The 16,703-nt window shown below is 42.0% G+C and overlaps 1 protein-coding gene across 1 annotated transcript; it reads right to left on the bottom strand.

Moving 5' to 3' along the window:
* Nucleotides 1-422: 422 nt before the first annotated feature.
* On the bottom strand, nt 423-873 carry LOC117096509 (40S ribosomal protein S15a-like). The gene has a single exon (XM_033233942.1). It carries the CDS (start codon nt 844-846, stop codon nt 505-507), a length of 342 nt encoding a protein of 113 aa, XP_033089833.1. The 5' UTR covers nt 847-873; the 3' UTR covers nt 423-504.
* Nucleotides 874-16,703: the final 15,830 nt, after the last annotated feature.

The raw sequence follows: 16,703 nt of genomic DNA, 5'->3' as shown, positions 1-16,703 counted from the left end.
CTATCGGTATGAATTTATGGATTTCTTTTGTTCAGACGGTTATACTCCATTGCTCTCCTTACTTGTTTACTATTAATAGACTATTTTTAGGATGGTTTTAAATGCGCATAAAAATCGAGCAAATGGTAGAGTTCCCATGTACCACATACACACACACAGAGTTTCCCTTATTACTAACCTCTTACATTGTTACAACTAATGACCTAACATTGATACAATAACATTAACTTGTTGTAACTTATTAGTTATAACATGTAACATTAAGTTACGTATCAGTTATATATTAGTTATATAACTTATTCATTATTCAAATTTCCTTCATTTTTACCTAAATGCCCTCTCTGTTCCAGGATTCCATCCAGGATACCACCTTACATTTAGTTATCATGTTTTCTTAGGCTCCTTTTGGCTGTGACAATTTCTTGTCCATGAGGCATTTTATTTGTAAATATGTGTATTACATCCCTAGAAAAAGAATCCCAGAATTTTCCCTCCTGTGTGTTTTCATCTTGTTTCTTCATGGTCCATGATGCCAGCTGAGGTTGTCAGTACAATGAAACCAAACTGGTGGAATGGAAGCAGATTATTCTGCCATTTTTCCAGATCTTTGAGTTGCACATCAAATCTGGGGCTGATCATTCCACACTTGTTTAGCCTTCCTGTGAGGTTCACAACAATTTTCCCAGCTCTGTGATCATCAGTGATTTCAAATTCGCAAATGTAACCATGCTTCATCATCACAGTGAGAAACCGGACGATGGCTTTGGAGCAAGGCCTAAAAAGCACCTGGCGTTTGCCTCTTCTTTTCGGCATTGTTGATGCTCTTGAGAGCATCAGCCAGGACATTCATGCGCACCATTGCGGCGGCGCGGAAAGATGGCGGAAAGAAGACCGGAGGGGAGAGTGCAAGGAGTTGGCTGCGACAATTACTTAAATTTATTTTTTTAGTATCTTAAGCTTATTTTTGGTGACCTTGCCTTTTTGTTTTGTTTTGTTTTTGACAGAATCTTGCTCTGTTGCCCAGGCTAGAGTGCAGTGGCACCATCTCGGCTGACTGCAACCTCTGCTTCCCAGGTTCAAGAGATTCTCCTGCCTTAGCCTCCTGAGTAGCTGGGACTATAGACGCCCACCAACAAGCCTCGCTAATTTTTGTATTTTATTAGAGACGGGGTTTCACCATATTGATCAGGCTGGTCTTAAACTCCTGAACTCAAGCGATCCACCCGCCTCTACCTCCCAAAGTGCTGGGATTACAGGTGTGAGCCACAGTGCCTGGCAGTCCTTGACAATTTTGAGGAAAACTGATCAGATATCTTGTAGCATATTCTTATGTTGGGATTTGTCTGATGTTTTTCGCAGCCTCCAGAACTGTGAGAAATAAGTTTGTTATTTGTTATTATTTTTATTTATTTATTAAGACAAGGTCTTACTGTGTCACCCAGGCTGTAATGTAGTGGCACAATCACAGCTCACTGCAGCCTCAGCCTCCTGGGCTCAGGTAATTTTCCCACCTCAGCCTCTTGAGTAGCTAGGACCATAGGCATGCATCACGATGCCCTGCTAATCTTTGCATTTTTTGTAGGCATGGGTTTTCACCATGTTGTGCAGGCTAAATTTTTCTTCCTTTTAAATTACCCATCTCTGCTGTTTCTTTTATTTTCTCTTTCTTTTCTTTTCTTTTTTTTTTGCCACTTCTACTAGGGTGTTTGTTTTGAGGCAGGATCTCACTCTGTCACCCAGGCTGGAGTGCAGTGGTGCCCTCACAGCTCACTGGAGTCTCAACCTCACAGTCTCCAATGACCTTTCCCCACTCAGCCTCCCAAGTAGTAGCTGGGACTATGGGTATGTACCACCATGCCCAGACAATTTTTGTACTTTTCGTAAAGACAGGGTCTCACTCTGTTGCCCAGGCTGGTCTTGAATTCCTGGCCTCAAGTAATATTCCTGCTTTGGCTTCTCAAAGTGCTGGGATTACAGGCATGAGCCGCCAAGCCCAGCAGAATGTGCTACTTTTTATAGCAGCACAAAGAAACTCAGATAGGGTGTTCTGCTCCTCCTCCTTTAGGGTGGAATACTGTAGGGAAGGGAAAAATATTTTGCTTCTACCCTTTGGTTCTCAGCTGAAACTCTGTAACTAAAGAAAAGTATATGGATTTATTTAACGTACGTTTTTGATACATGGAAACCTTCATAAGAATATGAAGACCTCAAAAATAGTTAAACCTGAGTGTTTTGTACAAGGTTTGATGAGACAGAAGTCATGGAAAAATGTGATAGATAGGACAAAGGGGGTACGAGCTATAGTGTAGTAAACTGCGGGAAATTAGCAGGCTTCTTCGTTTAGATTCCTGTTGGTGTCCCTCTCTTTTCAGAAGTAAGGATGCTCCTTTTCTCCACAAAGAGGAAGGGCACCTCTTACATGAGGGTCTTATGACTTGCCTCAGGAGAAGGTCAAAGAGCCCTTCTTATACCTGCCATTTCTCAGATCCTTCAGCTTAAAATATTTGATATGTCAAAATTGTGCCATAACTTAAAAAACAAATTAACTGAAGTTGCAAGGTACAAAGTTAACATACAAAAATCAGTAGCATTTGTATAAGCTAACAATGAAATATTTGAAGAAAAATAAAATCTCATTCACAATAGCTACAATGATCTAAAATGGGGTGTTTACTTACCTCACTGTACTCCTACACATAGATCTTTACAATACAATACTTACGAATAAATTTAACAAAGGAGGTGAAAGATTTGTACACTGAAAACTATAAAATATTGATTAAAGAAATTGAAGATGACACAAATAAATGCTTACAGATTAGAAGAATTAGTATTGTTAAAATGAACATACTACCCAAAGAAATCTACAGATTCAATGCAATCGCTATCAAAACTGCAATGACATTTTTTCACAGAAATAGAAAAAACAATACAGAAACTCATGAAATCACAAAAAAAGCATGAGAGCCAAAGCAATCCTGAGCAACAAGAACAAAGAACAAAGTTTTGCATCACACTACCTGACTTCAAAATATATTACATGGATATAATAACCTAAACAATATGGTATTGGTATCAAAATAGACAAACTGGCCTGCATGGTGGCTCACGCCTGTAATCCCAGCACTTTGGGAGGTCAAGGTGGGAGGATCACTTGAGGTCAGGAGTTCAAGACCAGGCTGGACAACATGGCAAAACCTTGTCTCCACTAAAAATACAAAAATTAGCTGGGCATTGTGGTGCACACCTGTAGTCCTAACTATTCAAGAGGCTGAGGCAGGAGAATCACTTGAACCTGGGAGGTGGAGGTTGCAGTGAGCTGAGATCCTGCCACTGCACTCCAGCCTGGGTGACAGAACGAGACTCTGGAAAAAAAAAAAAAAGACACATTGACCAATGGAACAGAAGACCCAGAAATAAATCTATGTGTTCATAGCCAATTTATTTATTTATTGGAGACAGTCTCATTCTGTGGCCCAGGCTGGAGTGCAGTGGCTCGATCTCGGCTCACTGTAACCTCTGCCTCCTGGGATCAAGCGATTCTCCTACTTCAGCCTCCCAAGCAGCTGGGATAACAGGCGCGTGGCTCCACGCCTGGCTAATTTTTGTATTTTTAGTAGAGACAGGGTTTCTCCATGCTGGCCAAGGTGGTCTCATATCCTGACCTCATGATCTGCCTGCCTTGGCCTCCCAAATTTCTAGGATTACGGGGTTGGGCCACCATGGCCAGCCATGATTTTTTTTTTTTTTTTGAGACAGAGTCTTGCTCTGTCACCCAGGCTGGAGTGCAGTGGCGTGATCTCAGCTCACTGCAACCTCCACCTCCCAGGTTCAAGTGATTCTCCTGCCTCAGCCTCCCGAGTCAGTAGGACCACAGGCACATGCCCCCATGCCCGGCTAATATTTGTATTTTTAGTAGAGATGAGGTTTTGCCATGTTGGCCAGGATGGTCTCGAACTCCTGGCTTCAAGTTATCCACCTGCCATAGCCTCCCAAAGTGCTGGGATTACAGGCAAAAGCCACTGTGCCCAGCCAGCCAAATGGTTTTTGACAAAGGTACCAACAACATACATTGAGCTCAAGCCATCTTCCTCTTTGATAAATGATGCTGGGAAAACCAAATATCCATATGCAGAAGAATTAAACCAGACCCCTATGTCTCGTTATATACAAAAGCCAACTCAAAGTGGATTGAAAACCTACACATAAGACCTTAAACTATAAAACTGCTAGAAGAAAGCATAGGGAAAACACCACAGGACATTGGCCTAAGCAAAGATTTTATGACTAAACCCTCAAAACGGGACAAACTAAAAAAACGCAAGCGGAACTTAATTAAACTAACATCCAGAATATACAAGGAACACAAACAGCAGCAAAAACAAACAACTAAAACAAAAAAAATTTACCGATCCCATTTAAAAAGTGCGTAAAGGATCTAATTAGACATTTCTTTTTCTTTTATTTAGAGTCTTGCTCTGTCATCCAGGCTGGAGTTCAGTGGCACCATCTCAGCTCACTGCAACCTCTGCCTCCTGGATTCAAGTGATTCTCCTGCCTCAGCCTCCCGAGTAGCTGAGATTACAGGCACGCGCCACCATGCCCAGCTAATTTTTGTATCTTTAGTAGAGAAGGGGTTTCACCATGTTGGCCAGGATGGTCTCAGTCCCTTGACCTCGTGATCTGTCCGCCCTGGTCTCCCAAAGTGCTGGGATTACAGGTGTGAGCCGCTGCGCCGCACCAGGTATTTCTTTCTTTTTTTTTTTTTTGAGACACTCTTGTTGCCCAGGCTGAAGCGCAATGGCACGATCTTTGCTCACCACGACCTCTGCCTCCCAGGTCAAGCGATTCTTCTGTCTTAGCCTCCCGAGTAGCTGGGATTGCAGGCACGTGCCACCACGCCCGGCTAATTTTGTATTTTTAGTAAAGATGGGGTTTCTCCATGTTGGTCAGGCTGGTCTTGAACTCCCGACCTCAGGTGATCCAGCCACCTCGGCCTCCCAAAGTGCTGGGATTACAGGCGTGAGCCACCGCGCCCAGCCCAGACATTTCTTAAAAGAAGACGTGCAAATAGCCAATGCTTAATAGGGAAAAAGACAGTCTCTTCAATAAATGCTGTTGGGAGGCCCGATGTGATGGCTCACATCTGTAATCCCGGCACTTTAAGAGGCTGAGGTGGCGCCAGGCACCGTGGTTTATGCCTGTAATCCCAGCACCTTGGGAGGCCAAGGGGGGGCGGATCACCTGAGGTCAGGAGTTCAAGACCAGCCTGGCCAACATGGTGAAACCCCATCTCTACTAAGAATACAAAAATTAGCCAGGCATGATGGCAGACACCTGTAATTCCAGCTACTCAGGAGGCAAAGGCAGGAGAATCACTAGAACCTGGGAGGCGGAGGCTGCAGTGAGCCCGGATCGAGCCACTGTACTCCAGCCAGGGCAACAAAGTGACCCTCCATCTAAAAAATAAATAAATAAATAAAATAAAGCCAGGACGCCCCTCAGGTTTGGTCTATCTTTGCATGTGCCCACTTCCTCCTTTGACCTTCCCTGCCGTATTTTGATGCAGTACAAAAGCTGTTACCAGAAGTTGTGCAGATGCTGGTGCAATGCTTCTTGTACAGACTGCAGAAACATGAGCTAAATTAACTTCCTTTCTCTATAAATTACCCAGCCTCAGCCTCAGATATTCCCTTATAGCGACACAAAATGGACTAAGTCCATAGTGTCAGTAAGTAGGAAAAGAAAAGCTAGCAAGAGAAATGGGCCATGCAGTGAGTAAAGGGGGATAAGGATTGATAAATTCAGTTTTGCGCATGGTACATTTTATTTGCCTGGAAGATCACCAGATGGTAGCGTTGGGGATTTGTCTGGATTCAAGAGAGGGGTTGGAGATGAAGGTATTGGGAGTTTTTAGCGTGGAAGAACTAGCTGAAGCCTTGGGCTTAGCCAGACTGATTCAAGGAGACTGCGAAGACTGCCTAAGAAAATGAGAAGGCTGAGATAAAAATTCTCAAGATCCCCAATATTGAACAAGCAGGCGAGAAGAGGAGGCTGCAAAAAAGAACAGAGAGGTGGGAGGTGAAAGTATCAAGAAGAAGGTGATGACCAAGAGCATTAAATGCCCCAGGGAGAGGTGGACAACTAGGAATCCAAGGAACTGGAGGCGAGGAGCTCACAGGAGGCACTAGTGAAGCAGTTTCCATGGCATGGTGGGAGTTGGAAGCCTCATTAAAGAAAGGTTTAACTGTGAGTAAGAAGTGGGTTTTTTTAGAGCATGGTTATGAGATTGTTACGATGTCTGTAATATAACAGATACATAATTTTTTATATAGACAATATCATATGTAAATGTGTGTTAAAGCCACATGGTAGGTGCAGCTAGCATTCTAATCAGTTGTTTATATGGGCAGCGGGAGAGAGTCAGCTAGCCTCATATCAAAAAGACTGTGTTCCAGAGGGAGTACAACCACCCCTTTAGCTATTTATACCTCCATCAACACTACTTTGCTCGTTAATGTCATAAATGACTTTTTAAAACTAATTGCTTGTAAATATCATGAAGGACATAAGAAATGGATTCTCACTGGCGAAATAAAAAGTATTTAAGTTAAAATATTTTGGAGACACTCCCTACCTTTACTGAACAAATGATAAGAAGAGAGTGAAGACTGTAGCCCACACCTGTTGAAATGACATTCAACCATAAGTCAGTAGGAATTCTGGTTGTCTGATATCAACTGTGAAAACTATAGCATCTGCCTGAAAAGAGCCTTTCATGCAACATAGTAGAGCACTAAAAGGACAAAGAACGGTCATGAGGCTTACTACGTAGGCTCTGTAAGCTACTCTGTGCCTGCTTGCTAAACAAAAATGTTTAATGCATCTGTGAGACAGAAACTTGCTCTCAAGGTTGGGGGGAGAAGGTTTTTTTACTTCATGCTAACAACTGAAGGCAACTGTTGTCTATCAAAAAACAGTTGTAAGAGTTGGGTTAAAACATTTGCATGGTCAGCTCAATAAAAATAACGAAGAGAGATGGGGCTTTGGCAGAAGATTTTAGGGCTGGCTGTCTGTGCTATTGGCTGCCTTGCTTCACCTGAGGTGTCATGGCCTCACCATTCTAAAAGGCATATCCTGTTCATATTTGATAGATGATTGATTTTTTTTTTTTTTTTTTTTTTTTTTTTTTTTGAGGCAGAGTCTCGCTCTGTCTCCCGGACTGGAGTGCAGTGGCCGGATCTCAGCTCACTGCAAGCTCCGCCTCCCGGGTTTACGCCATTCTCCTGCCTCAGCCTCCCGAGTAGCTGGGACTACAGGCGCCCGCCACCTCGCCCGGCTAGTTTTTGTATTTTTAGTAGAGACGGGGTTTCACCGTGTTAGCCAGGATGGTCTCGATCTCCTGACCTCGTGATCCGCCCGTCTCGGCCTCCCAAAGTGCTGGGATTACAGGCTTGAGCCACCGCGACCGGCCTAGATGATTGATTTTATCATTGCTTGGATGACAGACAACAAAACTTTTTACTTTATTCCCCCAAGGATGAGATCCCAAGAGTTAAAAAGTGATAGCAACAGCTGAATTACACTTTCGCAGCTGGTTAAAATGATAAATACGATGTTATGTTTATTTCACTATAATAAAAAAGTGATAGATCAAAGACCTAAGTATCAGACCTAAAATTACAAAAATCTTAGAAAATATGGGTGAAAGGCTTCATGATGTTAGTTTTGCCAATGATTTCATAGATAAGACACTAAAAGCACAGTCAACAAAAGAAAAAAACAGGGGCTGGTCACGGTGGCTCACGCCTGTAATCCCAGCACTTTCGGAGGTTGAGGCAGGTGGATCACCTGAGTTCAGGAGCTTGAGACCAGTCTGGGTAACATGGTGAAACCCCGTCCCTACTAAAAATACAAAAATTAGCCAGGCATGGTGGCGGGCGCCTATAGTCCCAGCTACTCGAGAGACTGACACATGAGAATCGCTTGAACCCGGGAGGCAGAGGTTGCAGTGAGCTGAGATCGTGCCACTGCACTCCTGCCTGGGCGACAGAATGAGACCCTGTTTTGCACTCCTGATTGGGTGACAGAGTGAAACCCGTCTCAAAAAGAAAAAGAAAAAGAAAAAATAGGTAAATTAGACTATATCAAAATTTAAAACTTCTGTGTATTGAAGTACAATCAACAGAGTGAAATGGCAACCTATGGAAATTTGGGAAGAAATATTTGCAAATCATGTATCTGATAAAGGGTTAATATTTAGAATGTATAAAGAACTGCTACAACTTAACAATAGCAACAAAACAACAACACGAACAATTTAAGACATGGACAACGCTGGGCATGGTGGTTCACACTTGTAATCCCAGCACTTGCAGAGGGAAGGCAGGAGGATCTCTTGAGCCCAGGAGTTCAAGATCAGCCTGGGCAACATAGTGAAACTTAGACACTTTGTCTCTACAAATAAATAAAATAAAATTAGCCAGGTGTGGTGGTGCGTGCCTGTAGTCCCAGCTACTTGGGAGGCTGAGGTGGGAGGTGGGAGGATTTGCTTGAGCCTGGGTGGTGGAGGCTGCAGTGAGCTGAGATCGTGCCACTGAATTCCAGCCTGGGTGACAGGAAAAAAAAAAAGAATAACTGTACATATAATTTTGTATATCTTCTTTGGAGAAATGTCTCCAAATGGGCAAGGTCTTGAATATGTCTTCATACTTGCCCATGTCTTTATATGTCTTTATATGGGCAAGGTCTTGAGTAGATATTTCTCCAAAGAAGGTATACAAATGGCCAATAAGAACATGAAAAGATGCTCAGCAGACATCACAACTATAATGATATATCACCTCACACCCATTAGGATGGCTGCTATCAAAATAAAATTAAAAAAAACAAACCCAGAAAATAGCAAGTGTTGGTGAGGATGCATAGAAATTGGAATCCTTGTGTATTATTGGTGGGAATGTGAAATGGTGCAGTTACTGTGGGAAAGAGCACCATGCATCGTCACAGAAATGAAACATAGAGTTACCATGTGATCCAATTCCGCTTCTGGGTATATACCCAAAATAATAGAAAGCAGGGTCTCACAGAGATATCTGAACACCCATGTTTTTGGCAGTATTGTTCTCAATAGACAAAAGATAGCAATAACCCTAGGACGCATTGACAGATGAATGTGTAAACCTAACATGCTATTAACATGCAATGGAATATTACTCAGCCTTAAAGAGGAAGGAGGCCAGATGCTATGGCTCATGCTGAAATCTTAGCACTTTGGGAGGCCGTGGCTCAAGGATCACTGGAGCCCAGGAGTTGGAGACCAGGCTGGGGAATGGAGCAAGACCTTATATCAAAAATTAAATTAAAAGGAAGGAAATCTTGTCACATGCCACAATATGGATGAACCTTGAAGGCATTGTAGTAAAATAAGCCAGTCACAAAAAAACAAATGCTGCCTAAAATAGCCAAACTTACAGAAACAGAAAGTAGAATGGTGGTTGCCAGGGGCTGAGGGAAGGAGGAAATGGGAAGTTGTTATCTAATACATCCAGAGTTTCAACTTTGCAAGATAAAAATTCTGGAGATTTTTTTGCACAACAATGTGAAATATATGTAACACTACTGAACTGTATACTTAAAAATGGTCAAGATGTTAACATCTTTTTGTGTATTTTACCCAATTTTTTTTACAAAGTCATAGTGACAGGGAGATCCAGTAATAGAAAAATAGATATTTTCAAGTACTTAAATAAAAAGAAAATTCTTTGAAGGAAACTAAATGAAAAAAATAGGATTACACTTAACAATATTTTAACTGAAAACATTGGAGAAAAAATTGCTGCAGAGATTGTTAGAGAACATTTTCTGCTTCTAACGTGTCTCTTCTGTTAACTTTCCTGGATAAGGGGATAAGGAGGCTGCCCAGTCTAGAAAATCTTGGGGTTCCACTGTCTTTAAGGCAGTGATATTGGTGTCTCTTCTGATATTTTACTTCGCAGAATGGTTCAGAGTCCAGCCGCCTCCAAGCCCTAGCAGTAAAGAAGATACATGCTGTTCAAGGAGGCTTTGCCTTGAGGCATGTGTTATAAATTACTCTTAAGAATCGAATTTCGGCTGGGCGCGGTGGCTCAAGCCTGTAATCCCAGCACTTTGGGAGGCCGAGACGGGCGGATCACGAGGTCAGGAGATCGAGACCATCCTGGCTAACACGGTGAAACCCCGTCTCTACTAAAAAAAAAAATACAAAAAATTAGCCGGGCGAGATGGCGGGCGCCTGTAGTCCCACCTACTCGGGAGGCTGAGGCGAGAGAATGGCGTAAACCCGGGAGGCGGAGCTTGCAGTGAGCTGAGATCCGGCCACTGCACTCCAGCCTGGGCGACAGAGCGAGACTCCGTCTCAAAAAAAAAAAAAAAAGAATCGAATTTCACCCTTTTCCTTAGATGTCATAAGAATGAGAATCTTAAAAGCAGGAAAAATTATCAATCATCAGTAAACATGAGAAGTATTTTCATTTGATCAAAAGGCAAGCTAATGATGGTTTTCTTCCAGCCCACTCTTGGACACCACAAGTTGGGCTGGCTGCCTGAACCTGCACCCCATTTTCAACTCACAGACCCGTGTTCCAAAGGGTAAATACACAATGTCTTTGCTTTATGGATTTTCCTGTTAACAATTATAAGGGCAACAAAATGTACCAACAGGACAATTCCAGAGGTTTCACATTTCCACAGTGTCACAGCAATGTCCCTTCTCCTGTACAGTTACAGTGCCCCTACAGCGATGGCCACAGGATTATCTCAGCCCTGTCAGTTTTCCCTGGAAGGCCCAGGTTGTCAGGCGGGCAGGCCTCATTTGTCCTTGACTTCTGCCCAACACAGGTATCAGAAGAGGGAATTTCCACGAAGAAGTTGGTCATCAAATCATGGTGAAATGTACTTTCCAGCACCAAAAGACTGGAAGGGCAAACGTATGGTGTAATCTCGTTTTGTGAAAGGAAGGAGGAAAAGGAAAAGAAGAAGCAAAGAAGAAACATCATATATGTGTGTATATATTTGTAGAAACTTGAAAAGTGATGTAGAAGTAGACATTCTATGATGCAGACAGTGCTTGCCTCGAGAGGAGTTTGGTGCAGTGAGGACTGGCAGGGAGGTGATTAACTTTTTCTTTATGTATCTCTGTATTTTTGACTTGTTACAAGAGTATATTAAATGCATTTTTACAAGTTCAATTCCATTCTATAGCATTGTTTTATAGTGATCGGATGAAAATTATTATACTATTTTTAACATGAACACATGCAAATCCTCCTAAAGTTAAATTTATTCACTTATTCTCTGCAAGACGTACTTCTACTTTAAGCTTAGAATCAGTATCATTTATGGCTAACAGTGTGGATTCCAAAGGCAGATTGCCTGGATGCAAATTCGGGCTCTCCCTCCTACTGGCTACATGACCTTGAGCAAAGTACAAAACCCTTCTGAGCCTTGATTTTTTAGCTTGTATAATGGAAATGATAATAGTTATACTTCACAGGACTGCTCAGGAGATTTAATGAATCAAATATGTAGTGCATTTAGAATAGTGTCTGGCAAACTATATGTTAGTTTTTTTTAAGTTTTCTATATGGAGAACCCATCATTTATGAATCTAGATTATAGAAGCTGAGGCTTTTGCAATGTTTGTTATTGCCATGGTGCTAAAAATCTCTGTAGTAATATACTTGTGCAAAATGCACATAAAACTGCTATGTACTATGAATTTTAAGTAACAATTATACTAAAAGCTTGAATATTTACTAGGATGTTTAAATTATAATAAAAGAAGATTTTCAGATTATAGTGCACGTATAATAAATATGGAGAAAGGAAGACAGCAAGTACACCTTTACATTAAAATCAAAGCTGTCACAAGGGCTGGGTGAGATGGCTCATGTCTGTCATTCCAACACTTTGGGAGGTCAAAGTGGGGGGGATCCTTTGAGCCCAGGAGTTCAAGACCAGACTGGGCAATAGAGTGAGACCCTGTCTCGACAAAAAATTTAAAAACTCGTGAGGCACAGTGGCATGCACCTGTAGTCTCAGCTACTTGAGAGTCTTGTTGGGAGATCACTTGAGCCCAGCAGGGACTGCAGTGAGCTGTGATTGCACCAGCGCACTCCAGCCTGGGCAACAGAGCAAGACCCTACTTCAAAAATAAAACAGGCCAGGCACAGTGGCTCACACCTGTAATCCCAGCACTTTGGGAGGCTGAAGTGGGCAGATCACTTGAGGTCAGGAGTTCAAGACCAGCCTGGCAAATATGATGAAATCCCATCTCTACTAAAAATACAAAAAAATTAGCCAGGTTTGGGGGCAGTCGCTCATAATCCCAGCTACTCAGGAGGCTGAGGCAGGAGAATCTCTTGAACCTGGGAGGCGGAGTTTGCAGTGAGCCGAGATCACACCATTGTGCTCCACTCCAGCCTGGGCATTGCAGTGAGACTCCATCTCAAAAAAAAAAATTAAACAAAACAAAACTCTGTCACAAGAAAACACCAATGGGTGCTTAAGGATTATAAATGTATCCAGTACTTTTCTGGCTACTATGGGATGAGCGTAGGGTATCCTGGTGGGTACAGAGATGTGGATGTGCTGAGGAGGCAATAGTGGGTAGGTTTGGTGCTACCTTCTAGAACACTTCACCACATTCTTCTCCACAACCATAAAGGTGGAAACAGACTTTTAACACAGCCAGGCAAAAGACATTGCTCATAGACTTTTCTTTCCTGCATGAAGTAAACAGGTCTTTCCCCCCTAAACTTTTTTCCCAATTTTTTTGTTTTTTGTTTTAATTTTTTAAATTTTTAATTAATTATTTATTTTTTTGTTGTTGTTGGTTGTTCTTTCTCTTTTTTTTTTTTTTTTTTTTTTGAGACGGAGTCTCGCTCTGTCGCCCGGGCTGGAGTGCAGTGGCCAGATCTCAGCTCACTGCAAGCTCCGCCTTCCGGGTTCACGCCATTCTCCTGCCTCAGCTTCCCGAGTAGCTGGGACTACAGGCGCCCGCCACGTCGCCCGGCTAGGTTTTTGTATTTTTTAGTAGAGACGTGGTTTCACAGTGTTAGCCAGGATGGTCTCGATCTCCTGACCTCATGATCCGCCCATCTCGGCCTCCCAAACTGCTGGGATTACGGGCCTGAGCCACCGCGCCCGGCCGGTTGTTCTTTCTCTTTTAGATAATGTCCTTAGGAACATGGCTTCTCTCTCTATCTCTCTCTCTCTCTCTCTCTCTTTTTCTTCTTTTTTGAGACAGAATCTTGCTCTGTTGCTCAGGCTGGAGTGCAGTGGCACAATCTTGGCTCACAGAAACCTGCAGCTCCTGGGTTTATGTGATTCTCCTGTCTCAGCCTCCTGAGTAGTTGAGACTACAGGTGCCCGCCACCATGTCTGGCTAATTTTTTTTTTTTTTTAAGTAAAGATGGGGTTTCACCATGTTGAACAGGCGGGTCTCGACCTCCTGACCTCAAGTGATGCACCCACCTCTGCCTCCCAAAGTGCTGGGATTACAGATGTGAGCCACTGTGCCCAGCCACTTTTCTCTTCTTCACCCTCACCTCTTCACCATGACCTTTCCTTCATAATCTCCATGCTTGATCTTTCTACAACATTTATCACTCCAAACAACAGGGTCAATCGCCACTGCCCCCTCTCCCTGATGCTCCCTTCTTTCTTCTTTCTTCTTTCTTCTTCTTCTTCTTCTTTTCTTCTTTTTTTTTTTTTGAGACAGTGTCTTGCTCTGTCTCCCAGGCTGGAGTGCAGTGGCGCGATCTCGGTCACTGCAAGGTTCACGCCATTCTCCTGCCTCAGCCTCCCAAGTAGCTGGGACTACAGGCGCCTGCCACCACACCCGGCTAATTTTTTTGTATTTTTGGTAGAGACGGGATTTCACCATGTTAGCCAGGATGGTCTAGATCTCCTGACCTTGTGATCCACCTGCCTTGGCCTCCCAAAGTGCTGGGATTACAGGCGAGAGCCACTGTGCCCAGCCTAAAAACCAATTTCTTAATTTTTATTAAATCTAATTTATCAATTGTTTTCTTTCACAATCATGCTTTTGCTGTTGAATCTATAAAAGTTTTGCCTATACCAAAATAAAATAAAATTTTTTTCCTATATTTTCTTTCAGAAGTTTTGTATTTGGAGGGCTTATATTTTGTCTGTAATCTATTTTGAGCTTTTTTGGTATATGTTGCAAATTATGGATTTTACTTTTTTTGCATATGGATATCCAACTCTTTCAGTACCACTTGTTGAAAAGATTATTTATTTTCCATTAAATTGCCCTTGAAACCATCAAAACCAATTGACCATATATGCATGGGCCTTTTTATGGAATCTCTATCTGTTTTACTGATTTATCCATCATATGCAATTTCTCATTTTCTTGACTACTGTAGCTTTATAATAAACTCTGGAAGTCAAGTAATATGAATCCTTTTATATCATTCTTTTCCACATCATTTAGGCTATTCTAGGTCCTTTGCATTTCCATATGAATTTTAAAATCGATTTGTCAATTTCTATAAAAAGATCCACTGGGATTTGGGTTCAGACTGCATTAAATCTGTAAATCAATTTGGGGAGAAGTAACATCTTAAAAATATCAAGTCTTTTCATCTATTAACATGGTATATATCTTTGAGTTCTAAGGCCTTTTAAATCTCTCTTAAGAATGTTCTATAGTCTTCAGGCACTCAGAGTTTACATATTGTTTGTCCAATTTATTCCTAATTATTTTATATTTTCATGTAATTTTAAATGGTTTGGTTTTTAAATTTCACTTCTTTTCTTTTTATTTTTTGAGATGGAATCTTGCTCTGTCGCCAGACTGGAGTACAATGGTGTGATCTCAGCTCACTGCAACCTCCACCTCCCGGATTCAAGCAATTCCCCTGCCTCAGCCTCCCAAGTAGCTGGGATTACAAGCATGCACCACCACACCTGGCTACTTTTTTGTATTTTAGTAGGGACAGGGTTTCACCATATTGGCCAAGATGGTCTTAATCTCCTGACCTTGTGATCCGCCCACCTCGGCCTCCCAAAGTGCTGGGATTACCGGCGTGAGCCACTGCACCGGGCCTAAATTTCAATTTCTAATTGAATGTTGCTACTATAAAGAAACACACTTGAGGTTGGGCACAGTGGCTCACCCCTGTAATCCCAGCCCTTTGGGAGGCTGAGGTGGTAAGATCATTTGAGGTCAGGAGTTCAAGACCAGCCTGGCCAACATTGTGAAACTTTGTCTCTACTAAAAATACAAAAAAATTAGCTCAGCGTGGTGGTATGCACCTGTAATCACAGCTATTCAGGAGGCTGAGGCAGGAGAATTGCTTGAACTCAGGAAATGGAGCTTGCAGTGAGCTGAGATCGTACCACTGCACTCCAGCCTGGGCCACACAGCGTTTTTCTATATTTCTATTTTATCTTGCAACCCTGCTAAGCTTACTTATTAGTGCTAGTAGCTCCTTTTTGTAGATTCCATAGGATTTTGCATATAGATAATCATGTTCTCTGTGAGTAAAGATAGTCTTGATTTTTTCTTTACAGCTAGAGACTTTTTAATTTCTTTCTCTTGCTTTATTGCACTAACCAGAACCTCTAATGGACCTCTTGCTAGAGTTTTATCAATTGCATTGAACTCTTTTTACTGAACTAGCTATTATTACATTGATTTTTAATTTTCTTCTGTTTTGTTTTCATTAATATTCACTCTGATCTTTATTATTTCCATTCTTCTGTATAAGTTTTATTTGCCCTTTTTTTTTCTAGTTTTTGTGAGTTGGAGGCTGGGGTCATTGATTCGAGACTTTGTTTCTTTTCTATTCTTTTCTTTTTTTCCAAGAAACATGTTCACAGATGTAATGCTTAAAAGATGCACTGCCAAATCCTAAAAACAAATTGTTTACATAGTATAACCTCGCCATGCTCAACTGCTGCCACACTGCCAAATCCTAAAAAAAAAATTGTTTACATAGTATAACCTCTCCATGCTCAACTGCTGCCACACTGCCAAATCCTAAAAAAAAAATTGTTTACATAGTATAACGTCTCCATGCTCAATTCCTGCCTCTCTTCCCACCCTGGTGCTTCAACTTCACACTCACCTTTCTTCATTTAATGGAATTGGCCTCACTTCTGTTGCCCTGGGGCCTTTGTACATATTGTCCTAGGTGCAAAACGTATTGCTGATAAAACACATTGTGGTAAAGAAGCTGGCCAAAACCCAGCAAAATCAAGATGGTGATGAAAGTGACTTCTGGTCATCCTCACTGCTCATTATATGCTAATTATAATACATTAGCATGCTAAAAGACACTCCCACCAGCACCATGACAGTTTACAAATGCCATGGCAACGTCTGGAAGTTACCCTATATGGTCTAAAAGGGGAGGAACCCTCAGTTCCTGGGATTGCCTACCTCTTTCCTAGAAAACTCATGAATAATCCACCCCTTGTTTAGCATATAGTCAAGAAATAACTATAACTATCCTCAGTCAAGCAGCCCATGCCGCTGCTCTGTCTATGGAGTAGCCGTTCTTTATTCCTTTACTTTCCTAATAAACTTGCTTTCACTTTACTCTATAGACTCACCCCGAATTCTTTCTTGTGTGAGATCCAAGAACCCTCTCTCGGGTTCTGGATGAGGATCCCTTTCTGCTAACACCTGG

Source organism: Trachypithecus francoisi, unplaced genomic scaffold (assembly GCF_009764315.1).
Source record: "Trachypithecus francoisi isolate TF-2019V2 unplaced genomic scaffold, Tfra_2.0 Contig01461, whole genome shotgun sequence".
NCBI classification, from domain to species: Eukaryota; Metazoa; Chordata; class Mammalia; order Primates; family Cercopithecidae; genus Trachypithecus; species Trachypithecus francoisi.
The sequence above is the reverse complement of the archived record's forward strand: the minus strand, read 5'-3'. Positions and strand labels throughout refer to the sequence as shown.